Here is a 26,667-nt window from a genome sequence, read left to right as displayed (position 1 = left end):
GGATGTTCTGAGAAGAGGGAAGGCAAGATATCTGTTAACAGTCCTCTTGATCATAAAAGAGAACAGGCACCAAACTTTGCCATGTCTATATATGTTTCAACATTAGATGAAAGGAGAGAGAATCCCTATAAAAATACAAATACCTCGCAGCTATTGTAAACACTAGAAACTTCTGAGCTGCATTAGTAAAAACCAAGCAGCCAATGTCTTACTCTAATGTAAACTGCTAGAACTTTAGGCAGAGGCATGTATCAGCAGCAGGCATTAAGACATTTGCATCCCATCCATCTAACTGTAGAATAAACAGACCAATTAGATTTCTGACGCTTAGTGTACACAATGTCTGCTCATCTAGTCGACCCCAGTGAGGGCTTTATCAGGTTAATCCATCCAGTTCTAGAAAATGGGAAGCCCTTTTAAGTGCTTGAAACAAGAACCCTGATATCTCTGGGAGAGAACAAGAAGCCGTGGGTTAGATGAGAGAGCTGGGATCCTGTCCGCCATTCAAGGTCCCATCCAATGGTGTTCAGATTCAGGCTAAGTTTCCTCTGCATGGCTCACTTGGCAACCACCATGGCTGAGTTAGATCCTCTGAGATCCCGACACACCCTGCAAGTCCCACGGTTCTGAAATGCCTGTGAACTTGTCTCTTCCATAAGTTACATGGATGGGGACAGGGTCCATGTTACTTGTTGTGTGAAATGGCACTTATGACATGCTCGTCATGTTGTGTTGAATGGAAAATTATACAAACGAAACTCTTTTGACACATGGTTTTATACCATAAACAAACAACTACTAATGCCCCCAAAAAATGTATGCTAAGGAAATAAAGGAAAAATCAAATTAAGAACTTAAAACAAAACCGACACCAAAACCTTGATCTAGTTTAGACATATATCTGGTATGGCAAATAAGAATGTACTAATTGGCCCGTTAACTGATTAATAGTGTGTGCTGAAACCAGCAGCATGGGCATCACCTGGGAGCTGACTACAACTGCAGAGTCTGTTACTCACTCTCCCACCCCCTACGAAATCTGATCTGCATTTATGGAGAGCCTCAGATGACTCATAAGCACATTACAATTTGGGAAGTGTGGTCTATACTGTAAAAGATATCTCACCTCTTCACTCGCCTTACACCAAAAGGAACGTGAGCGGAAGCAAACTCTGACAAGTCTTTCCAGGAAGGCTAAGCTCTACAATGCTGAACCACCCAAAGGGGTATGCCACACACCAGGGGAATGATGTTTTTCCCATTATAAACTGGCTAAAACTGAAAACTCTCTTCTTTTTGTTGAAAACCAAAGGCCTATCACAGACACACACACTTGGAACGCCTGTTTAGGTTCTCTCACCGAATTGCTGAGGCACCGCTAACAACCCAGGCATCTCTCACATTTGGTTCAGCTTTACTTATTGACTCTGGCCCTGCCCCTCCACAGAGCAGCAGTGTTGCATCCAGGAGCAGCTGCTTCACAATGCCGTGGAGGCTGTTCAGAGAAGAAAATGGTCTGGCCCTGCTATTCTCAAACTATTTTCAAAAGGAAAAGTTGCTCCCCTTTTATACTTCAAGTCACAGTCTTCATTAAATTCACCAGAAACTGCTTGCCTTTAGAGCCAAACGTATGTGAACTAAGCTTGGATTTCTAAAATTTGACACCAAAGTCACATATTAAATGCATCCTAAATTTTAGTGGGAACTTGAATCTGAAATCTGGGCACATTATGTTCACGTCTGAAAAGAGTAAAATCTAGGTGACAATTTCAGGTGTTTTTAAGTTTTCCTTCCTACAGTTTTGAAGGAAGTAAAGGTGAGATTGTCAATTAATGGGAACCACGGTCATCTTTCTGTAGATATTTCTAACCTGGAATACCAAAAAATGAAATATTAGGCAATCCTTCAACCTTTGCTGCTAGCCCCGAATCCTCCATCTTTTCTACTCAGATGGCCTTAAAGGAGAGCTTACCTTTATACTTCTTGGCTCATTTTTGAGTTAATAAAGTCAAAAGAAAGTGGCATCACAGATTGTGGTAATCAAAACATCATGTTGTATACCTTTAGTATATATGATTTATATTTGTTAGTTATAAATTACACCTCCATAAAGCTGGTGTGTGTGTGTGTGTGTGTGAGGTGAATCACAGTGAAGACATGCTACAATCTACCTGATACAGAAGGAAATAAGCAGCAGAAGTCACATGAGCAAATAATGATTTTTAAAACAAATCTTCTCTCCTACTCCGGCTTACCTGACAATGAAATCAAATTCTGATCCTGCCAGCATCAGCACTCCGAGCAGAGTAGAAACAGCCCCATCCAGAACAGGTGCAAACATGTGCTCCAGGGCAAGCACGGCCCTGCGGTTCTTATCACCAATGGCTGTGAGAAAGGCCTGTGCAAAAGGGAAGAGTTCAAATGGTCACAGTCCTGGACTCGACTTGGTCAATGCTGTCTTAACCCCTTTTCCCATTTAGAAAAAAAAGTGCGACTCGCTGCCAATGTTCATTTAACATCACATGTAGGAATGCTACATTTTCTAGGATTTGACATTTTCAGCAACTGAGAGTTATTATATTTTGTAACTGGAAATACCACTACTAAAAACAAAATGCTATAAATAGAATGGCATCATTCTAGTGTATCACTGATATACTAAAGCGATTTGAAAATGATAAAAAGTGAGATATTTTGTGGCAAACTTTGGGGGTAAGGTTAAGACTGTATGTAATCTGTGAGTTATCTCAGGGTAAATGCTACAGCTGCAAGCGCCGTGGTGATGTTTTTAGGGCAAATGGGAAATGGGTTAAACTCTGTAAAGTGCTTTAATTTGCCTCTACAGAAACGCTCAGATCTTCCTGTTTAGTGGGTTTATTCAACTAGCTAAATCTAGCCTTATTCTAAAATGACCTGTTCGTGATATTGGATCATATTTAGTGTTAATATAAATCTTGAAGAAACAGGATGAAAAGCATATTTACCTGAAACTAAAATCCAAACCAAAACTATTAAAAAATGAGCAAAATGTTCCCTTCTTTTCACTGCTACTCACCCTTGAGTTTTCTCCTCCACTCAAGTTCTTTTACACCATTCACATGGGAGATATCTCCAGTTATGAAAGTGACAACATCTTGCCTGATTTTTTGGATAGTCAAGGTTTTAGTTCTGAATGGATTTATTACCTCAGTATCATATGAGACAAGGTGCTAAATACATATTTCCTCATGAGTAGACTGAGGGTATAATTTCTGTTGCCGTGTTCAAATGAATGTGTTTATAGTGCATCTAAGCACCACAGGGATAGCATAAGAGAAAGAAAGGACTGTAAATTCGAAGCAAGCATATTCTGATCACGTGTTGACACATCCCTGCCTCCTGTGTGTTCTCCAAAGCTCTCCTAGGTCAAGAACACTGTTTTACCAGGAAGTCCTGGTGTATTAGACTATTGGCTTGAGGATGTGACCCACGACTGATTTAATGTGAGTTACACTTTGTCTGGTCTTATAGTGGGAACCCAGCAGGGAGCAGTGGGCCTGGCACAAGTGCTCTCTCCGCCTGAAAGTTCAGGCTGCTCTGGGATATGCTGAGAAAAGATGGCTAGGAGCTTCTTAAAAACTCAGGCCCATAACACAATGCAGGGAGCATTCTATCCCTGCTGCACCCTGTGGAAGGACAGGAAAGTTATTTTCCTTAATGGACCAAGAAACAAAAGTATATTGAGGTGTATTATGACTTCATACTTTTCTCTCAGGTGGGTTCTACATATCCATGTGCTCTGTCAAAGTTGGAAGCTTTTAGGGTCAATCTAGTTGCCTATCTTGGGAACAAAGCACTGAGATATCTGGAACCATGTTACTTTATGCGTATTTGGGCCACGAAGACATCAGGGTCAAGTTGGTTTATCGTTTCACACTCAGTTTATGTTATCAAAACAGTGAACCAACAGGAACCCCTCAATTCCCTGAAGATCATTCATGGAATGCGTCCTCTTCAAGAACCTCATCCCATCATTTTATAAATCTTGTAAGAGCAGTAACTGCCCACTTTAAGATGATCAAATACGGGATAGGGTAAGAACACCATGTCCTAAAGATGAATAGTCTCTTGATGAAGACTAGGGCTTAAAGCACTGAGTAGAGATTGTTGCTTACAAAAACCAAACTGGCTCTTGAGAGTCCTTAAATTCTAGGAATTAAATCTTATGTGAGCAGTAGAGGCATTCCTTAATTGTTTATTCCACCCTGGTGTGGGTTTTTATGTTCATACCAGCTCATAGACAGAGACTTGGAGTGCTGCTGCAGCTTAAAGACTATAGTGTGCATTTACCTTATAAAAATCTATTCTAGGACAGATTTGCCAGTGTTTTGCAATGCAAGCTACCAAAATTTCATTCGCAGCAGAATAAAATGGAATCTTAACTCATATGCAGTGTTTCTTCCTTTTTTGAAAACATAAGATTAGAATGTGTTTCTGAGCTCTAGGCTATTGGGCTCTTCTTTTCAAAAAAGAAAAAAAAAATCCTTTTTCCCTCCTCCCAGTTTCATGGAGAAAAGTCACTTGGGAAGGCTCGGTATTTAGAGAACGCTATTTCTGTATTATTAGTCTTTCGTTATACACTGGGAGAAAAATGGGTCAACTTCAATGAAACATTCATTCCGAAACACAGAAGTGTATAATCTCTAAGTTGCATAAAAATGACCCTGAAAGACTCCTGTGGAAGGACTATGGGAGGAGGTACAAGGAAGAAGTATGTGTACAGACACGCAAATGCTATAAGTTGAGTCCAAAGAAAATCAATGCTAGGGATTGCTAAAGCAAGGCTAAAAGTAATTAGATCCAAGTCCAAGGTTCGGTTTCCTAGCTGAGGCATTCCCAAACAGCAGTATTTATTCTGTCAAGGACTTAGGCTATAAGCACAAGTGCAGATGGTACATAATTTATACACTGCTATGAGGCTTCTGAATGATTCTCTGATAAATATGGACAATGGGCTTGTCTCTTGGATTTAAGACTCCTTTTGAAGTTTAATTTCCTCTAACAAAGCATTCGCAAGGACTGGACACAGGACGATAGAGGAAATAAATTCCTGTTGAGAGCAACACTAATTCTCATACTTGGAGGATGGAAGGTTGAAGAAGCTGGGTGGGCTCAGGCGGGAGAGCAGCTCCTCCACACTTAGCACCTGCACCTTCGCTCACCAGCCCCAAGGTAGCTCCTCAATTGCCAACTAGCTGCGCTCTCGATTATACCATCCCCAGTAAGCTCGTGTGTGTGGTCTCATTTATCGCCACTTTATTACTGTGGTTTTTTGTGCATGCACATACACACACACACAAACATGCATGCACATACTCACACACACACCATCTATCTTGGGAACACAGTTGACAACTTGAGGACCTGTGATGACACTAATGACGACACCAAATAAACAGAATCCTTCCTGGCTCACTCAACACGCTGACGACACTGCCTATTGATGACCCAGCCCGGTACAAGTTCACCTTTGTTTTGATGCCCTTCTCCCTAGATTCCCTAAGAGGGCAAAGAGTCCAGGCAAATTCTAGCTACTCCTAGGGAATGTCTGTGCCAGTCTGAAGCCTTTGCATGGTTTGTGTACTGGGCACGTTCCTTGATGTTGGAGAAAATGAAAAGGTTCCCAACGTGGAGACTAACAGAGCGAGAGGAAATGTGCTGCTTTGCCACAGAGTTGTAGTTGGCAACATCTTTCGTACCAGAGCAACGTGAACGGTAAACTCCACTCCTATGCCAACGGACGCAATCAGGATGACCACAGGCACCGCGCTGAGCTTGATTCCGATGAGGCCCATCATGCCAAAGAGCTCAACCGTCATCAAAGCCAGGACCGTCACCTGTAAGAAGGCACAGGGATGAGGAGTTGGCCATAAACACACTCTAGGTGTGGAAAACAAGTGAGGTGTTCAAGCCCTGATGTGGCCTCGCTTCAGATGGAGAGCAAAGAGAAACACATGGGACCCAAATACAATAAAGGGCTAACTCGATGTTATTTCCTAATTCAAAATCTCCCTGCTGGAAAGGGAGATTTTTGAGACAATTTTGGGACAGCTGCCTTGAGGCGGTAGAGGTACATAAAGGCAAAGTTTAGTATTCTACTGCAAATTGTTTTTCTAATATACCTACTCTAGAAAGCAAAAATATTTCAACACTCCACCAGAGCAACCTTTGAAGAGTTACACAAACATGGAATCATCACTAGCTATAAATTTAGAACGACATATTTCCTTCTCTTTGATCTTAACTATCACAAACTATCCTTCAACTCTGTCACTAAGTTGAAACTTTAGAGTTTTTGGTTGCCTCACCCTCCATCCCAAAGAGTGCTGATAGGATGGGGCGAGTAAAAGTTCTTTCAACTAAAAGTAACTTTGCTTTTGTTAGAAGGGCCCATGGACTAAGTGAAGATGACTTGGGAGCAAGTTAACTAGGAGAAAAGGGACAAGTCATCAGCTGATGCGGGTCAGGTTACAGGCCCCTTCACTTTGAAGAAAATGTGGAGCGACTGGGGTGCACAAAGCAAACAGTTAAATCCAAGGAAAAGCTTTTATTTGCCTTTCATCTGCCTTGTAAAAATTTGTGAGGAGATGGAAAGAAAATCTGTGAGGTAGACTTTGGAGTTTCTTGGGCAAAAGGGGAGAAAATAAAAATAAAACAAAAAACTTTGCAGGGATGGAAGGAAGAGAGTGAGAGTGTGATCTACCCTTCCTGGGGGTAGTGCAGCGGGCAGTGGTGGCAGGAGAAGGACAAGTTTAATAAAAGTTCCCTTCGCTTTCTTTCAATAAGCTAGCGAAAGATGGACAGCACCAATTGCTTAAGTACCATGAAAACTCCTACAGACTAAACATTTACCTTTTAACATACCTGCTGCACAGACTTATGGTGCAGAAGCAAGACCTGGTCTCTGTTTTTATAATTTTGGCATTTTGAAGGCTATACCACAGTTCATGGAATTTAAACACTGCCGTGATTTTATTAGACTTTACAAGAAACTTACTTCAAATCTGAGCACATTACACTTGGAGAAAGGATGCCAAAAAATAGGTTAGTAATACTAGGTTATCATTTTCCCCCAGAAGTTAAAACACACACAACACACAAAACCATCTCTAAAACCATTTTACTCATACCACTGTCCTAACTTCTCTAATCATCCCTCCATTTAGAATAACCTTCTCGATATTAGGTCCAGAATTATCATAGAATGACACTTGAATTTAAAAAATTAGTTATTGCTTCGACTGTTTGTATTTCACAAATGCTCAGAGCTGTTATGAAAACTGTGCTAAAAACTCCCCTATCTTTACACAAAAGGTTTAAAGCTACAGGGAGAGGGGACATAAGATTAGGGCCATTAAAGGCTCTACCTAACCATGAACCTCGCCACCTCCAGCAGAATAAATATAGTATGGATGATGCAATCTTATACCCTCCACCAGAGGCCCAGACATAAACAAAACTTCCCGGCTGCAGAAAGAGCTATGCTGAAAGGAATTTGACTTCCACAAAGACCCTTAGAATAAACTCACAATGATCCCGGCCGTCCAAGGGTTCAGCAGGAAGACGGCACACACCAAAAACGTGCAGGCCAGCACCACGCTGATGGACAGCAGGAGCCAGTGGCGGAGGCCGATGTACTGCTCCCAGAAGAGGAAGGGGTAGCCGTTGGGGTAGCTGGAGAGGCCCAGGCTTGTGTAGTTGTTGCAGATGGTTCTGACTTTTTCAATCGCTTCCACGAAGTCGGAGGTGTCACGCAAGCCATTGAGGTAGAAAGGGAACTGAGCATATTCAATGGGCTCTGCTGCTGGGACTGGACAGAGAAGGCGACAGGGAGAGAACCATGGGTAAGGGGCTCCCAGCAACACTGAAAAAGGCAAATGGATGCGATCCAGGCAGGAAGAGATGTGACAAATTCCCACTGCTGGCCACAACAGATGTGCACCCCTGGATTCTCCATAATTATGATGAACAGAGAGAAAGCACTCTGCAAGAAAGTCTACTTACTGCACTTTTTTCAACATAAAGAAAAAACTATCAACAACAATCTTCAGGTCTTTACAATTTTAATCTCTGGTTTAAAAATTTTTAAGCAATAATCCACCTTTGATATTTTTTGGGAGGGAGAGGAGGAGCCCATGATCTGTGTGTTTATTTAACCTTTGATTTCAAAGTTTTAGAAGCAGTCACTTTTGTAATGGGCCTAAACAACTTAAGAATTCAATTGTAGGAACATTTTTTGTTCAACTGACACAAGTGAAAATACTAAGTTCAAACTGTTTCACTCAATCACTTATGAGAACAAAATAACTCGAAAGTCATGCTTTACTGAGAAAAATGCTTAACTTTCTTATCCTTTTAGTGATCTAACACACTTAAACCTTCCATGCCTCCTTTTTAATGCAATGCTAAGTCTTCAGCAGCAGGGGAAGAAATCCTTACACAACGAGCATTTAGTTACTGCCGTTGTGTGTTCCAGACCCTTTGGGGTCATTCAGTTGACTTGCTAAACATGATTTGCCCTATTATAATCTCAACTATAAATTTTCATTAAGACAAGCCTTGGCTGCTTGCCACAAGGCTCTGGGGTTTAGATACAGGGACACACAACCCGCTTGCTCTCCAGACATGTTTGCAAAGAGACCCGTCTTCTTTCTCACGTCCTCCCTCAGCCTCATATCCAAGGTATAAGCTACTAATATCACTAACATAAATGCAAATTAAATCCACACAGAACCACCTTTCAAAGTCAGGGCAGAGAGGTGAAAGGAAGAGGATGCTGCTGTATACAGACTTTTCTGTTCCAGTTTAAACAGCTTTGACAGAGTACAGGTGCTTGATGGCTTATAGGAATGACCCAACTTGCCAAAAATCCCTTCAACACCAGAGTTGACAAAGTTAAGATAAATATATAATCCCCAGCGATAAAACTTTGCAATAGTAAAATAACACTCAACCTGGAGGCATCCCCAGCTTTCACAGGGAACAGCTGGCATTAAAGAGAGATGCCTGGTGGACGTCTTAGAGCTAAAGCTACAAACGGAGATTAGAGAGTCTTATTTCTCAATGTGATCGAGCACGGGTTGTATTCCATTACACATCCTCATCTGTCTCCTAGAGTTTTAAGCTAAAATGAAGTAGATTGTTCTGTTTACACTTTTGAACCCTGGGCAGCGTCAGCAGATGAGGGCTGTGACCGAGCTTGGAAGAACAGGGTTGGATGAGTCCATAAGCTCTCGGGTCCTGGATGGAGGCTACTTACTTCTTAGCCTGGTTTCCGGCATATAGTCGGCTTTGTCGTGGACCCACTCAGGACGGTGAGGCCGGATGTTGGCCTGGGAGGCAGCGTAAGCCACGGGGTCGTTGCTGACCCAAGCGGTCAGGTAGATGTAGAAAGCACTGGGATTAATGATGCCGTCTGCATCCACCAGGCGCCGTTTAGTCAACTGCAAAAATGGGAAGAACGGAGGCCTTTCAAAAGAGGTTTGGGGTAAACAAACTGCTGCTTAGGGAGAGAAGAGGCAGAGCCCTGTACAACACTTATAACAAAGACTAGAATGCCCACTGTTTGCAAGTGTAGAAAATTCCCATAAGAATACCTTTGGCTTTTTTCAAAATACACTGATCAGAGGATGCAAAAACCGGAGTGTTTATAACACACACACAGTTCTGCAGATGGCTGGGGAATCGACTGAACCAATTAAATCTGAATGCTAAAAGACTGTCTGCAGCCAAGGCAGAGAATGAACAATCTGGAGAAACATATTTATAGGAGGGGAAGGGGGTGGGGGAAACCTGGCAAGAATCCCCATACACGTCTGTGTGCAGTTAACCTCTGCTGTTAACACTGAAGGAAATGCCACCCAGTAAATGGAGGAGAGCTATAAAAATAAAACAACATCTGTATAAATTTTGCTAACACTAGACTCCTATGACCTGTGTACTCAAAAAATGCCCATCGCCAGAAAGTGGAGGGGACTGGCACACAGCCAGTCTTTCTGGGTAATCTTATTTCTGAGAGAGGTGGTCACAAGTCGGATGCCACATCCTATGTTGGCCAAATACTATGCTCCCTCTAAAAGGTTTTGTGGGCACTGCTTAGGTGAAAAACACTGTCAGGCACACAGACACACACGTATATTTTTTTCCTGTTTACTTTAGGTTCAGGCCTGGTTCCAATGCTTTTGGTCTTTTTTAACAAAATGAAAAACACCAGTGACAGCAGTTAACAGAGAAAGAGTGAAGGAAGAAAAGAGAATAGAGGAGAATGAGGGAACTAAATTTCAGAGATCTGGATTCAATTAATCCACAGGATATGTAACAACTGTATGTCTTCAAGCCGTCTCTGGAATTGCATACTACAGCTCATGGCCTCCGTGCATGCGGCACCCTTTTCTCCCTCCCAGGCAGAGGAAATGACGGGGAGTGGGGGGGAGACCGGCCCAGTCACTTCTGTCCCAGGCGTCCCTGGCCCCTGAAGCCCAGTGCAGGCCCTGGGGTGTGCCCTGCTATCTCTCAGACAGGCTCCTCTGCCCACATCCTGGTCAAACACGACAGCATGGTGCACGTGGCCGTAAAGAAACCGAGTTCACACTCCATAATAACTCTGAACAATGTACTTTGTAAATCTGTCACCTTTAATGCCAGCAAAAAAGGGGAGACAATAAACAGAGCTGCTAGGAAGATCATTAGCATGACGGTTTTCTGCCTGAAGGTGAAGCAAGTAACCTACAAAGAGCAGAGGGAACAGGATCTGGGGAAGCCAGTAGTAAGTAGTGTTGGATTCATTTGAAATCTAAAGGGTCCAAACACACTCCCCAACATGCCAGAGGAATCAAAAGGGATATCCTGGAATCAAAGTGTCACAGCAAAGGCACAAATGCAGGTGGAGCACGATTACCAAATGGAAACAGCTCTTGTTACTAAGGGGCGTGTGTAGAACCACCGGTGAGTCTACGCAGATTCCAGTGATCTGCATTTCCGTAAGTCTCGTTCAAGACAGAGCGAGCTGTCTGTTCTCTCCTTCTCTACCCCAAGGGCCAGGGTGACCCAAAAGAATCAAATGCAACAAATGCTCTCATCCTTGATCACCTCTCCAATCTCCTAACCCATACATCCGCCCCAAATTCTGCTCATTCAAATGACAGCTACCTAATGACTCCATTTTTTCACATTTGAATACAACCCAGACCAATGCAGTAGCAAATGTTAGAATTCAAACCTGAATTCAAAAAGAACACAATACAGTACCTCTACCACCAAAAAGAGCCTTGACTATACTTTTTAACAACTGCTCTGAAAGTAAGTAATACACTTGCCCCCATCTGACAGATGAGCAAAGGGGAACTGTCTGGCTTGCCTGTGGGCACACAATTAGCTGGTGGGATAAGGTGAATTAGAGCCAACTGAATGTTCTTCCGGCCCCCAATGGCTTAGGTCTGTAGCCTGTGAACCAGTTTTCAATATGGCAGCTGCCCCACAGCTCTCTCACCAGTGCCCTCTGACATGCAGGGCAGTGAGCGTACCTGACTGATGTCGATGGGTTTATCGCGGCTGCCAGTCTGCACCAGGAGTTTATAGGCAAGGACCCCATCGTCTGATCCATTTTTGTAATTGTTTGGCATGATTTTCCCAGTTTCCCAGTCACTGTCGAATGCATCCTGAAGTCCTAAAAAATGCAAGTGTGCATAATACATGACAACACCTCATGGGAATGACCCTGGTCCTAACGAGGTGGCTGAGGACTGAGAACAAGACGGGATGGTGTGGGACAGCAAACCAGGACATTCTGTGTTCTAACTGTATCTGACTTCAAGTTTAAGCGATACTATTAGATTTTCATGAATAAACTTCAGGTTGCTAATGACCATTGATTGCTTCAAAGAAAGAAGTGGGGGGGAATATCTGTTTTTAGAAAACAAATATACATTTTTTACCTCAGAAAATAAAATCTAAAAACCCTCCTTTTTCTCCATAACTATTCCCCCAAAAAGCAAAAGAGAGCATAAGAGAGCAGGTGGGCTGGGCGAGGAAGACACACCAGGCTCACTGTGTCATGCCACCATCAGGTGCTGAGCCAAGGGCTCTTCAATGCAACCAGAATTCTACTGGGAGGGGGAAGAACACATTCAAACTCCCCACTTCAAACAGCAACTCAGCTGCTTCGAGCGCAGGGTGGGTGAACATGATTCTGTCAATTTGTTCCATCTGTTCAACTTGTGGAGCTAATACAAGTTGTGGGATCGGCTGCCAGGTTGTGTAAAGATCACAGCCAACACCTATTCACTCTCGACTGTTCTCTTCCTCTTTGCCACCCTTCCTCAGAAGAGGGAGTGCGGGGGAGAGGGCAGGCAGGGAGCTTGTGCACGCGTGTGTGTGCAGGGAAATACCTCACAGGGTAAATTTGGATCAGATTGAGAACAGGAAGCCACAGGCCAATACAAGGGGGCTCTGTGAGAACAGATGACAAACCGCAAGCCTGGGGAGGGGAAGGAAAGAGCTTTCTGGGCTTGGGGGATGGGCGAGCCCACCAGCCCACCACACACAGCTGCGCTTGGCCTCTGTAATCAAAACCATCATTACAGACCTGACGGTTTGGCTACAGCTGTAAAGAGATAAGCGTGCTGGAAGAGAAAACAGGGCCCTGGTGACCTGGCCTTGGGGTCTGAACCATCCCGGTGTGCACACATTCTCCACTAACACCCCCACCTCCTTTCCATCGCCCTGGTCCCCCCCGCCCCAAATCACCTCCCAAGTAGAGCTCACAAGCCCCAGTAGCTCAGGAAACCACATCTTTTGAGCAAGCTGCACATGCATAGGTTAGACGTGGCCAGTAAGGAGAAGGGTTCATTTCATTCCACAATATGCCTCAAGTGACTTCAAAGACACTCCCTCCCGCCAAAATGGGTTCCATTAGTGATCAAAATGGTTAAGCTTCCTGGGGTTTAAAGTGGTGTGTATGTGTGTGGGGAGCATGGGACCCTGCCTCTCTGTCTCTCTCTTTAAACTAAACCTTCCTTCCGACATTGCTGTGGGCATTGTTTTTATACGAACAATTTGGGGATGAGGACTGTGGGCTCGGTGGTGAAAGAAGGCCCTGTTAGGGGGTGAGCATGTAGGAGTGGCAGGCGGGGAGACCACCGGGACGGCAGGCTCCCAAAGCTCAGACTGTTTTTCATGGCAAGGCATACACACAACAAGCTGTATTGAACAGATGTTATTTTATTACCTAAAGCCCCCCCTTTTTTTTGTTTTTGAAAAAAAAATAAACAGGAGAGGGAAAACAACCCCACCCCCCTAAAAAAAGAGGCCTGGTCTGTTTTCCTCACCATTATAGAATTTTCATCGCTTTGTGGCTTGCATGGTACTTTAACCCTTTCCATCTTGACCTGTTAATGCTAAGGAGCAGCTCAGGCTTAATATGAGCACTGTGCTGCCTAAGCATTTTACGCTGATTACCCCTGTTTAATTCCTACAACAACCTTATGAGATTGCCCTCTTAGTACTATCACTCCCACCTACAGACGAGGAACTAAGGCTTGGTAAAGTACAGTCACTTAATGAAGACTACAAGCAGGCAAGTGTTAGAGCTAAGCTTTGAGCCCGGGCACCCTGATTCTGGAGTTGGCTTGAAACACTGATGCTTTAAATTGCCCTGAACACACCAGGAAGGATTTGTTAAAGACACAAATAAGATAAGCAGAATTAATTTGGGCACCAACAATGTCTGGTGGCAAACAAGGAGTCTCAAAACTCTTGAGTGCAGTTTTATGATATTTATGCACTAAGACTTTTGGGACACCCTAGAGCAAAACGATGGAAGAAAGATCCAATTTGGAAAGGTCTGCCCTGCTGACAATTCAGGTCAATTCGTCATCCCTGCTGCTGGCCCCCATACGACATTCGCTCTACTTGGACTACAAGAATGAAGGAGAAATAGTCACTGACTTTACAAAAAAGTTAAGTTTTTATAATTAGTATATTATTTTCTGACCAATTACCAAAACATTAAGTAACGATGGGTTGGCATACACAATATATGATTCTGGACACAAAACAAGGGACAAGGATTCGCTTCCACTGCCTCTTAGTTAACATTTTATAATTTAACACGTGCACACTTCTTTTATAGCAAAACATGAAAAGTTCTAGCTAGAACTTCTCTCATTTTAAATATTTAATACTAAAAATTATTTCCTGGTGAAAAGTTCTGAGCTAATTATCCCAATTGCCAAATTTTGTTTGATATGGGACTCTAAGAAGAAAATATTAAATTCCATTTGCATAAGTAGTGTAAAATACAAACACCATGCACAGTGTGGATTTTATCTCCAACTTGATCTTATTTACGTGTGTGTTTAAAGAAGAAATGGAGGATAATTTCCATAGTGCCATTTTATATGAGTCCAACCTCCAATCCCCAACCTATTTAAATGTTGATAAAGACCAGTGAGATGACATGGTTTTAAAAGGTTATTCCATTAAAAACCAATGAGGGTCCCATCTATCACTTAACAACCACACAAAATGTTTTGAAGGAAAGCTGATTCAAGGATAACTGCTTCTTTGCAGGAAATGTTCAAGGACCAAATCAACCACTCGACAGGCTTGAAATACATCTCGGCAGCCAATGGTGCCGGTATCTGGCCATTCTGTGTACAGAGCTCTACTGGACCTCTTACGAGTCAGATGTAGAGTTAGTTCTAAGGCTGGCTGGGACCCTGACTGGGGAGCATTAAATGAATCTCACTTGGTCTACATAGGTGCTGTTCACTTAGCAATCAAAACACGGTCTAAACGCACCTTTTAAAAAGATTCTCAAGTCCAACTGCTTTAAGTCTTTCAAAGGATGAAAGCACAGGGATAATTTACAATACACTATAAAAGGTTAGCGCTCTGCACTGCTTGGAGACAATAATCCTCAGTCCCCTTCCCAAGCTCTGCCTAACATGCCAAAAGGATGGCTGAAGACACTGACATGACTCCACAATAACCCTCCTTTGCTCGGACGCTGGCAGTGCACTGCACATCTCTTTGTCATTTGTGGGAAGTTATTTGCATGTCTTTGGTCAATGAGGGGAAAATAAAAAGCAGGGAATCTCTCAACTGGTCCTCTTTTGACTCATTATCCAAAAAAAAACACAAAAAACAAAAAACAAAAAAACAACCTGCTTCCCAAACTATAGGGAAAAATAAGACTTGGAACAAATTCAAGTTAATCTCCAGAGCATGTTAAATATAATATTAATATCACATATGTACTTCCCTTCAATTTCCTCAAAGAAGAGGTCAAATCTGGTATATAGGTAATGAACAAAATTCTGAGAACACAAGTCAAAGCCAGAACCTGCACTGAACAATTCTCAATCGAACTCAAGTTGTTTACTATTTCATGCAAACTTACAGGGAAACTGGCTGCTTAATCTTTACATACAAGTGTATTGACTTAAGACTAAAAAAAGGCTCTTAAATTTGTGTTTAAACAAGTCTAATTAAGTGGGAAATTAAGACAATCATTTGGATAACTTAAGCCAAAAAATGTTGGGGCCATAATTATTTGGATATTTCAGTAACAGCATTTTTGCTTAAATTGTGTGGATAATTATCTTGATTCTCCACTTCACTTCGCATGTGTCAACATGGAATAAATGAACAGATGTTCTTGGAATCACTGAATACATTCATATTCAGTCAGCAGTTAGGAGCAAATTCAGTGTTTTTTTTTTTTTTTTTTCTGCAGTTGACTACTACTTCCTAGAAATGTTTCTAAGAGCAAGGTAAGAAGCTAACAAAGGGCATTTTAAAGAAGAATTTAATTATTTATAAAACCCTGTGATTAAGCATTTATAAGTTTATTTCATGGCATTTTGTGTCAAATCAAGATGGTTAAAATATAGAATTTTAAATTATATTCACTAATCATGCAAAATCTACTGGTGTAGTAAGCTATACTTTGGCAGTGAGTCAGCCTAGAGACTCCATCAACACTGTTTTTACTTGGTGACCAAATTAGCCACCATCCCGCCAAAAAAGATCACTAGAAGTATCTAGCTCTATATTTTATAAAACACTTTCCCATTTCCTAATGTGCACTCATAAATTCTCACAGAAGTTCCTGAGTCACCCAACGAATTGTTTGCATCGTTTTATAGGTAAAAGCCAGTTTTGGGAGGCTGCCCCAGAAACAGCCTACAAAAGAATTTTAAGCAACACTTAGGAGTCAATGAAACATGTCAGTGTTACATTATAATCTAACACTTTAATAAAGTGAACAAAAGGAACTTGTAGAAGCTGAATGCACCAAACCAAATGGTGTACGTTTACAAAGGACGAACACCCTCTAGCAGTGTCTTACCTTGGAGCCAGTCTCTGAAGTAGTGCAGCCACATTTTGGGAAGCTGTTTATTTTCTTCCAACATGACATACTTCACATTACTGAAACTCTTGTGAAGGTCATAAAGTAAGTGCTGGATATTCGGGTAGTCTGCTTTCTGGGTGACTATATACATGTTGTAGAAAGAAAAGTATTTAAACTGTGCAGCAATAAAGTCATATTCTCTGGTTTCCCGAGGCACAATGTCAGTAAGGTCCAGCCCGTCGCGAACTCGGGTGGTCCCATAAAGGCTGACCCCCAGCAAGCCCAGGAAAAGAAAGATCACCATGACCTGCAACAGAATAAGAGGCACAAGGTCAGACCCCAAGGGACATAACTGATTCTCTCTTGACAAAACAAAGCTGTTTGGTTTAAACACGCCTCACTTTTACCACCACTCTGGCCCTGACGTAGCACATAGGGATTGTTCTCCCAGAGGGGAAAACATAAAATCGTACTAACCACATTTTTAAACAACCTCCTGAAGAATAAAATGTTTAAAATGCAAGGAGTTGATCTAAATTCAGAGAAACACTTGCTACATAGGGATTCATTCCTGTAGATGAGCTCATTGAAATGGCCCCACTCTCAATGGACTAACTCCTTAGGAGAACTGAAATGTATCACAGTTGACGAATTCCAAAGGCGCCTGCTCAGTTACCCAATGAAGACAGGAAGAATATTCTGTTTGGGTAGATTACCTTGGCTTTTGGTTTCAAGAGGAAAGGAGCATAGTGTTTCTCGGCAAAAGATGAGAGTGTCCACTTGGTGCAAGGGGGCTCAAGGCAGTGCAGGCTGGAGTCGGAGAACTGGGAGAGCAGGTCCCTTGTGGAGCTAGTGCTCTCGGGGCTCTGGCAGCTGAGGGTGTCCTGTGTCAGGGTGACAGGCTGCACGGAGATCTCGGAGCGCGGCTCAGCGGTGGTGTAGTACACATGTGTATGTGGGTCGTACTCCGTGCGGAGCTGCACTGTGGACTGCATGGTGATCTGTGTCTCGTGGGCGAAGCTGTGGCTGCTGTAGGGGGGCGGGGGGCTGGAGCGGGTGCTATCATGAGGCTCCGTGTAGGCCTGAGGTTCAACCTGAATCACTCTGCTGACGCAGGGGCTGAAAGAGGGGAAAATGTGTTGCAATGGCCTACTCAAATGGGGAAATGGTGTTCTTTCTTTTTTTTTCTTTTGGCAATGACTGATAACATCTATTTTACACAGCTCTGACGTAAGAGAGAAATAGCCTACCATTGAACTCCACAAACATCACATGATTTCTCTATCTGGACATAGACACGAATAAGTCAGAGGAGGCCAAAGGGAAGGCTGATGCTGAATTTGGCTTACAAAATTAAGGTACATGCTGAGGAACCCCATCAAAGCATAATTCCTTAAAAGAAAAAATAAAAAACACCCAAAGGGCTATATTTTTCCCTGATGGGTGGATTTCAACTTTTGTTCTGCCCTAATCCATAGAGATATGACACAAACCCAACAATGAGGAGTAATGGTTCATTAAAGAATGAACAAACCAGGGGTATCATAACCACCAGGCTGCGAGAATGTTCAGTCAGGGGAGTGGAGGACCCCAGTGATTCCGCTATCTCCCCCCACCCCGTAAGGACGCATCCTCTGTCCATTATCTTCCCTGCCTCCATCATATTTTGTTAAGTGCATTTCCTTCCAAGTCTATATACTAATGTTCTCTAAACACTACCACTCTGTACCCAACAAATGAGGGCCACTGCAGCCAGAAAATTACCTTGTAAAACAGCAGAAAATATCCAATCTCCTGTCCTCACGTCGATACAAATCCATGCTGAGAATGGCAGGAAAAATGAGCAGAACCATAGCAAAATTGAACACCACTACGACAGCCGCCTAGGAGCAGGAAAAAAAAAAAAAATGTAGAGGTCAGCTATATGTTTCCTCCCAGAAAATTCTTGGAAAATAAAGGTGTTTTAAATATCATTCTTTCACTTCCCTACTGAAGTGTTTAAACTTGAAATAAATGTTAACGTTTTCTCATCACTTTGCTTCTCTTTCATCAGTAAGAGGCCATTTGACTGGACTAGGCCCCCATCATTCTGCTCCTTCCCATTGCTAATAACCCCATGAACCTGTAAGGAACAATATATAGGAACTAAACTAGCATCTTGCTAGCAACCCAACCAGACAAAGATGCAAAGGCAGGACAGAGAAGATACTTGAGATGTTTTCACATTTAAATCAAAAAGGAACATTTCCCTCTCAGAGCATTTCTAAGAGTTCATGCAGCCCTAATTTTACAGTTAAGAAAATTTATATATAACGTAGATTGAGCATATCAAAATGTCACCTTTAAAACATGAAATAAAATTTCAAACACGTCCCTTGAGGTTTTTAATAGGCACATTCCAAATAGCCTCTGGAGCAGCCTTGTGGGGTGTGAGCACAGTAACATAAAAGGTCAAGGAGAGTTAAGCAGAAAGAAATTCCTGTGTGTGATTATAGTATGCAGAATAAATAAGTACAGATTCAAAAGTCACTCCATAACCTAGAATAAACACAGGGTAGATTCTGTAGTGCTTTGGCAAATCTCCTGCTGACCTAGTAAAAATTACACAATTGGGCTGTTAACAGGGAAAGTCAGCAGAGGACAGTTGAAAGGCATGGAGAGAAGCAGCACAATAAAAAAATGCAACTGGAATGCTAAGCAACCAGGAAATCATCACAATTTTTTTGAAAATTATAACCTCTCATGAGGTTTTCCAAAGAACTGCTTAGTTCTAAAACGTTCACAAACTGGGGCACTCATCTCAGGGCAAGAAGAAAACTTGATTATAACTGACACCCGACAAAATTCTGCAGAGGACAACTCCACAAAGGGATTTATATAGGAACTGAACTTATGCTCAAGGTGCAAACATGAGTTCTGGAGAGATGACTTTCGATACTTAACTCCCTGTCAAGTCTAACAAAGCCAAAAAATAACCAAGAGGTTCCTTCTAAATATGGCCTGACCCCTCTCTTCTTTAGAAGTCTGCCATGAAATTTCTCACCAATTCCAATATACGAATGTATTCACTTGCCACTCGATACTTTAAAAACCTGACCCATATGCTTACATTAATAAGCAAAATGCTATTTTGACTACAAGATTTATCTGAGAGACAAAAGGCAGGGCACTGTGCTGGTTATTGGAGACACAATGATAAAATGAGACAAAATCCTGCTCTCAAAGACTGACATAGCCAGATCTAATAAACAAATTACAATTCAGGCTGACAAATGTAATAAAAGCAAGTACAGAGTTATACAGTGGCTCAGAAAAGGGAGAGAGCATGCAGGTGGGGGTGCATGTAGGGTGGGGTGGGTTTGAGGAGCGTGGTCAAGGGGGATTTCTCAGGGAAATGTAGAAGACAAAAAAGACTCTGGCAGGACAGGAGAGGAAGGATGTGCCTTGTGGAGGGAATCTGAAAGGCAGTGTCATCTGGTACAAGCCATTCAGCACTGCTGGGTTTAAAACTCTACTCTGGGAACAGAAAGGAGAAAGGAGGAGCCACAGGAGATCAGATAGTTACACATAATTTACTCGATTCTTACAGCAACTAAGAGGCAGACACTAGCATTGCTTTTGATGCTATCACCTAATAAAGACCTGGTGAAGCAGAGGAAGGCCACCTGCTGGAGGTTACCCATACATCGGACTCAAACAGCAGGCCTGAATGCCTAACTAAGCTCTCAGTCCAATTGAGACCTGTTAAATCTGCACAACTTCTGGGAGGGCCACGGGCGGGATTGAGACTCCTGATCAAGCAGACAGTAGGGATGCTGGGAAGAATGGGTCTGATTCTCAAGATTTTCCAGGAAAACTTAATCCTATGGATGGAATCTTTTTGACTTTTCTCATTACTATAGCCACATTTAGAATTCAGGAGTGCAATGCAGACAAGAAACTGGGTATCTCCATTTGAACAAAAGTTCCTAAGGACAATAGCAGAGACTGTGAAAAGACAAACCACACGTGTGTGCGCACGCGCACACGCACAAACACACACACACACACACACACACACACGGCCCAGGTATTTCAGCCAGAATGACACCGATACTTTCCATAGGGGCGGGGGTAGGTATCTGACACAGTGTCATTCAACAATGAAATCTGAAGGGCATCTTGCTCTGTCTCTTGGTGGAAATGGAGCAATGAGAGAAGAAACCCAAAGCAGTATCCCATTTAAACTCACTGTCAAATGCTTTATTACATGCACAGGGAGAACATTTTCTGATGAGAAAATAACGGAACCTCAATATCCCCTAAAATGCACCAAAACAGTAAACACAAACAAAAAGGAATTTTCAATAAAGGAGAAGTGTCACCACTAGTACAAACAGGAGTTTAAGAAATTGTAAGTAAATCTGCGAAGATGTTCGGGAGGATCATGAGCTGTCAATCAACTCTAATTGCTGTACTCAAAGGAATGTCCCATTCTCTGCAAAGCATCTATGGTGGCCCCACTGAGACACTTGCAGAGCACCAAGACAAGCTAGCCTTGCCTGGGGGGGGGGGGGGGCCTCATCTAAACCCTCTGACCACATGGAACAATAAGGCATTCTGTTCCTGGAGTTCCACTGAAGAATAAACACCATTCAGTTACCAGCAAAGCACCAGTGTAGGGTACTGGTTCCCAAAGAATTACAGCTAGTGCCACTGCTTTCTGGTATGGAGGTGGCATTTGGACAGATGGATAGAGACTGACAAGGAGCTGTGAGGCAGTTTCTTTGGGGAAAAAAATTCTATATATTTTGGTTAGGCTGCAAAATTGGAAAAGTTCAACAGGGAAAATTCCTAAGTTAACAGAGGTTTACTATTGGATAGAGCCACTTTAGGTCTCTGCATTTTGATGCTTAATTTGTATCATCCTGAAAATATAAATACAAATGAATACAAAGAGTCACAACTTAACACAGTTCACTAAAGGAAAAGAGAAGTTACATAATGGTCAATTTCAAATGTCAATACATTTAAAAGGGAACCAGTGTCAAAATTTCTGATTACTACTGCAAAACTCAAGGAACATTCTCTTTATTTTTCCTTATGGTTTCTTCTTTTCTAGGCAGTGGGGGGTGGGGAGGGGGGCATGTGTTTGTTTGACAGAGAACAAGCCAGTGTCACAGGAAGCCCCATTCTTTAATAAATGAGGACTCCTGGAAGCTGTAGATGCAGTTTTCAAAAGTGATACTCCAGAGCCTTGGAACAGAAACGCAAAACCCACAGTACTCATTTCATCTCAGTGCTTACCTTGGAAGAACTTAGCGTACTGGATTTTCTAAAAGACGTAAGGAAAACTCATGCAGCGTTTCAGACCACCACACCATAGGATACCATTAAAGGAGAGTATGCCTTGATGAACCATCAGTGTGTACTGAGAGAGGACGAGAGAAAATGAGAGAGGACAAGAAGAAAAGAAGGAGCATGAGGCAGAGCAGATAAAGAACAGTGAAGGAAAAGGCGAGCAGGAAGGAGAGAGACGAGAGGACAAGGTCCCACTGCTAAAAGACTCTAGAACAATTCCAGAATCTGCTGCATATGAAACAAGAACAGGATATCAAAGGGAGCTGTGCAGATGCATGCCTGTGAAAAAAAGCATACTATAGCTTAAGTCGTACCAATAATTCAGCAAGCATCTTTTATTTATCTTCCATGTTAGTAAGCAATTAGATATATTTTCATTTTCCTGAGCCTCCGTCCATTTCAGATTTAACATTATCAATTTATTCACTTACTATCTCTATTTATAGTATTATGTGAATTTATAACAAAAATAAACTTTTTTTATTTTTTAAAGTATTTTTTCTTTTGGGAGTTGGTAGTCATAGTGATTGGTACAAAACCTCTTTTCATGTTATATCTAACACTAAATATTAAATAAGGCTAGCGTCCCAACACAGCAGGATCACGTCTGATTACGTCTTTATCAGTAATGAGTGAAATGCAATTCAAATATGAAGACTAAAAAAGAGCTAAACATGTTGACAAAAATATAAACTGAAACTTAATTTATGATTTGGCAGTGTCTCTTCTTGGTCACAATCCTTAGAACCTTTCGGTGATTAAAGAAAATAAAGCACTCTGAATAAGGTGGGTGTGTAACAATTTTAAAAGTGACATCGAAAGTAGTTTCCTTTAAAAACCTGACCATCTTATGAATTACAATCATATTGTAAACAAAAAAAAAAAAAAAAAGGAAAAGCCAGTGCTCCTTTAATCTTTCTTGGAAAATAGTGGAAGCTTTACAATTTGAATTCAGTTCACAAAATTTCAATGATATCCTTGAGATATCAAAACCTTAAAACTGCTTCAGAAGACCAAAAAGTGGTCAAGTCACCATCCTTATCTGCTGCACCGATGAATGTTGGGAGTCCCGTGAGTTTCCAATGGCTGCTGAGCAATGCTGAGCTCTGTAAACCGAGCACCAACAGACCACAGCTGCAGCCCAGTCTAGAAAACTCTCCATCCTTCAATGTACATAAGCTGGCTCTTTGTTTAAAAAAACATCTCGATGGCCTCTAAGTGTGAAAGGGCCTGGTTTGGAAGGAGAGAGTAGTACAATGTGGGAGCCAAATTGTTCTGCATAAAAAAGGAAAAAGAATTTTGAGTTTTCTTGGGCAGCCTGTGAGGGGAGTCAGGGACCAAAAGAAAAGAGAAGAGGAGACAGGAGTCTGTGGACGCTAACTAAGGAAAGGAGGTGGCAAGGCCCCTCAATGAACCCTCCTGCAGGCAGAGATCGGCCAACACATTCTCACACAGTGGTGTCTAACACTTAATTTTAAGTTGTCACCTAGCCTGAGCTAATGCAACCTCCTCTTCATTGTCAATGAAGTCTGCTCTATAGAGCTGCTTTGTGTTAGGGCTGCTTCAAGGAAAGCAGAAGAGAGGGTGGCATGCTTGGGGAATAAGCACAGAAACTAATACACGGGTTTAGAAGCAGAAATGGCCAGGAAGTGGGCTGTACCATGCATGAATCCAGAGAACTCCTGCCTATCTGGAGTAGGGGCCTATCGGTGTCCCACATGGAGTAGCCCTTTTAGTTTAACTAAAAGAAAAGGGCAACTCCCTAAGGCAAGGGTCCCCAGCCCCTGAGCTGCAGACTGGTGCAGACTGGTACTAGTCAGTGGCCTGTTAGAAACCTGGTTGCAACAGCAAGAGGTGAGTGGCGGGTGAGTGAGCAAAGCTTCATCTGTATTTGCAGCCATTCCCCAGTGCTAGCACCACCACCTCAGATCGTCAGGCATTAGATTCTCAAAGGAGCACCAGTCCCTGGTGCCAAAAAGGCTGGGGGCTGTTGCCCTAAGGGACCATAGCTTGAGAATACCCAGGCTAAGGGCATCTGGGCTATTGGGCTTAAAAGGAAAGAAAGGACCCTAGAATTTTTTTTTAGAGAGAATGTCAGATTTATTGTTTAAAGAAACATCTGGCCATAAAGAGTCCAAATTGCTGGCATGTTACTTTACTCATGGCAATGGCACGGTCAGCACAGTGGTGGAGATGCTCAGTGTCACTGCAGTGCTCACATAGATGTAATCACTGCAAAACTCACCTGGAGGGAAAAGGCCCGCAGAGCGGGAATCGGGATCAATGCGGCCATAAAGAAGGCTGTGACATTGCTGATGGACGTGAGGGCCACGCTGGCTCCTGTGCGCTTGAGGCACTCCCCAGTCCTGTCCTGAGGGCAAGAAACCACAGTGCTGAGAGCTACACAGGGAAGGGTTTCCTCAGAGCACAAACTATGAACAATTCAAATCTCAGCAAAATAAGACAACTGATAGTCTAGAGCACTGACATTAGGGATATGAACTGAATATATATCGCTGCCTTTCTCTCTAACGCCGGCATTGAAAATGTTTTCAGTACCGTCTACATAGTCACATGTTGTTTGTAGTTATTACTATCCAAAACACAAAGCTGCAAGATAATGATTTAAGTAAACTTTTAATATGATTTAAAAGGAGGTGGGCACCAAGTGACAAAAAAAAAAAAAACCCTAGAGAAACAAAAGTGTAGTTTGGAATATAGTTCCTGAGCTTCTTCTAACTTAGTTTACTCATTTGCAGCCAGTAACCCATCATCTGACTTGGGATGAAATTATTTTGGGGCCAGATTGCGAAAAATGAAAGGACAAATATTTAAGAACAGAGGTGACTTAGGCTGTCCTCAATCCTTTCTTCTTTTTCTATTACCTCAAAAGGGATCCTTTTATTCTGTCCTGTTTCACTAAATGCATGTGCCAGAAGGAAAACATCGTCCACACCAACACCAAGAGCAAGAAATGGCAAAACCTAAAGTGAAAACAAAGGACAGTAGATTAGACATGTGGGGTCTTATTCTGATCCTTCTAAGGCTATTTAAAGCATTGCCGCCAGTGTCCCCAGTGGCTACCTAAGGACAGCTTACATTAATTTATGGTGAAAAATCGAGGTCTATCTGATAGTTAAATCTCTAAAGTGTAGCAGTTTTAGCTCACGGTAGATATTGTACATTTCTATTTCTAAGCCTCACATACAAATTTTTTATACACTAGTAAATGAGAAGGAATATAACTCACATAAAGGAGTGATTCTCAGAGCATGATCAGTATCATTGGGAATTGGTTAGAAATGCAAATTTTCCAGCCCCATCCCACGCCAACTGCATTAGAATCTCTGGGGGTGGGGCCCAGCAATCTGAGTTTTCATTAGCTCTCCAGGTGATTCTAACTAACACACACTAAAGTTTGAGAACCATTGCTTTAATAAATCATCTAAATTCCACTGATAAGTGAAGCAACAAGCACATTCAGATCTTCTGCCCACTGCCAACTGGGAGCAGTCCATTTAGAGGCACATCTCCCCTGAGAAATGTGGCATCCTAGTGGAAAAGGCTGGAAGACCCTTTAGGTGACATGGACACATAGGAGGCCACACAGGAGGCCAGAGCCTGGGGAGGGGTATTGGTCAACAAAGCGGATGGATGGCTCCTTTAGTACCTGAGTTGTTGCAGCGTTAAAGGAAATCCCGATCAATGAGCACAGGCCCAATCCTGCAGCCACTGACAGTGCAACCAACAGGACGCCAGCCAGCCCCACGGCACCCTGGGACTTGGAGCAGTCCCAGCGCAGCATGGTTAAACAGGCATAGGCAAGCTGCAAGCAGAACCATTGGGGTGGGCGTGGGGGTGGGGAGGAGATGAAGGGGAATGGGAGGAGGGGAGAGAAGGGGGAGGGGGAAGACACAAAACAAAAGCCAAACATTAGAATGTGTAAGGATTCTAATGTTTTCCCCCACCCGTCACCCCAAATCAAAACGTAGAACTTATGAAATCCAACAACAAAAATTTACATTACAGACATCACATGAAATGATACAAGTCAAAGACGGGCAAACTGCAAATGAGAAAAAATGCTTTACACAACCACTTTTCAAACTGTTATGAAGGGAGGAGCTCTCTCTTAGATGCACATGTGTGTTAAGAGCAGTTAAAAAGCAGGAGCCGTCATGGAAAGGTAAAAACCAAAAACCAAAATAATTGCAAACCCCTAGGAGAAATGAACTGATTTTTACCATCAGTAAGTAGCCACTGGCCACTCGGATGACACTGACATCTGAGAAGGATTTGAGGATGTCGTCCAGGGTTGTCGTGGTAAAGGAAAGCACCTTCTGAGTGGAATTCTGGGCGACGCTTTGATGAACCACCTGTGGCCACAACATAAAAATAAGTCCCAAATGGAATGAAAGCTTCAATGAGCTTCAACAGCACATGTCTCCTCCACTTACCCCCCATTTCTTTTTCTGACTCATTATAAAGAGTTCTACATGATTCAAGTTTGAACTTGGATGAACATTAAATGACCCTGGGCCTGGGACAGTGAAGGTGACCACTAATCAAGTAAGACTGTGATGCTGAGGTGAGCTGGTGTCACTGAAGTTCACTGCCGGTGCTTTATTTACTTTATGTGGAAGACTGCTATTCCCCTCACCATAACTCTACAACCGATTTTCAGTCCCATCAGTTCCCCAGTAATCCAAAACAACTCATTCTTATGGGCACTCCTCCCCCCTTCATTTGCTGGCCACTTTTAAAAGGTCATATGCAGCTCCGTGGAGGTCACTGCTTGGGAAACAAAGGCCAGCTCCTGTCACATGACCTAACCAAGGGGACTGCAGCTGTGAACAGATTCTATGCCTTGCTAATGTTTTCCAGACACCTTTTCTTGCTGAGTGTTTTTTTAAACACTATTATGCCTTAGCTCT

The 26,667-nt window shown here is 42.5% G+C and overlaps 1 protein-coding gene across 5 annotated transcripts in view; it reads right to left on the bottom strand.

Moving 5' to 3' along the window:
• The window catches only part of PTCH1 (patched 1), a 69,358-nt gene that overhangs the window by 7,608 nt on the left and 35,083 nt on the right, over nucleotides 1–26,667 (bottom strand). For 4 of the 5 annotated variants that reach the window (XM_036238789.1, XM_016159474.2, XM_036238790.1 and 1 more), the window contains exons 9-20: nucleotides 25,978–26,109; nucleotides 25,404–25,559; nucleotides 24,619–24,717; nucleotides 23,979–24,104; nucleotides 18,158–18,276; nucleotides 17,110–17,512; nucleotides 16,391–16,700; nucleotides 11,562–11,704; nucleotides 9,299–9,482; nucleotides 7,569–7,849; nucleotides 5,739–5,876; nucleotides 2,256–2,398 (exon numbers count right to left, since the gene is read on the bottom strand). In XM_036238789.1, coding sequence (XP_036094682.1) covers nucleotides 2,256–2,398; nucleotides 5,739–5,876; nucleotides 7,569–7,849; nucleotides 9,299–9,482; nucleotides 11,562–11,704; nucleotides 16,391–16,700; nucleotides 17,110–17,512; nucleotides 18,158–18,276; nucleotides 23,979–24,104; nucleotides 24,619–24,717; nucleotides 25,404–25,559; nucleotides 25,978–26,109 — 2,234 coding nt within the window. The remainder of the gene's footprint in view (nucleotides 1–2,255; nucleotides 2,399–5,738; nucleotides 5,877–7,568; nucleotides 7,850–9,298; nucleotides 9,483–11,561; nucleotides 11,705–16,390; nucleotides 16,701–17,109; nucleotides 17,513–18,157; nucleotides 18,277–23,978; nucleotides 24,105–24,618; nucleotides 24,718–25,403; nucleotides 25,560–25,977; nucleotides 26,110–26,667) is intronic. The other variant, XM_036238788.1, reaches the window with a different exon arrangement.

Source organism: Rousettus aegyptiacus, unplaced genomic scaffold (genome assembly GCF_014176215.1).
Source record: "Rousettus aegyptiacus isolate mRouAeg1 unplaced genomic scaffold, mRouAeg1.p scaffold_m13_p_3, whole genome shotgun sequence".
NCBI lineage: Eukaryota > Metazoa > Chordata > Mammalia > Chiroptera > Pteropodidae > Rousettus > Rousettus aegyptiacus.
This window is presented reverse-complemented; position numbering and strand designations above follow the sequence as displayed.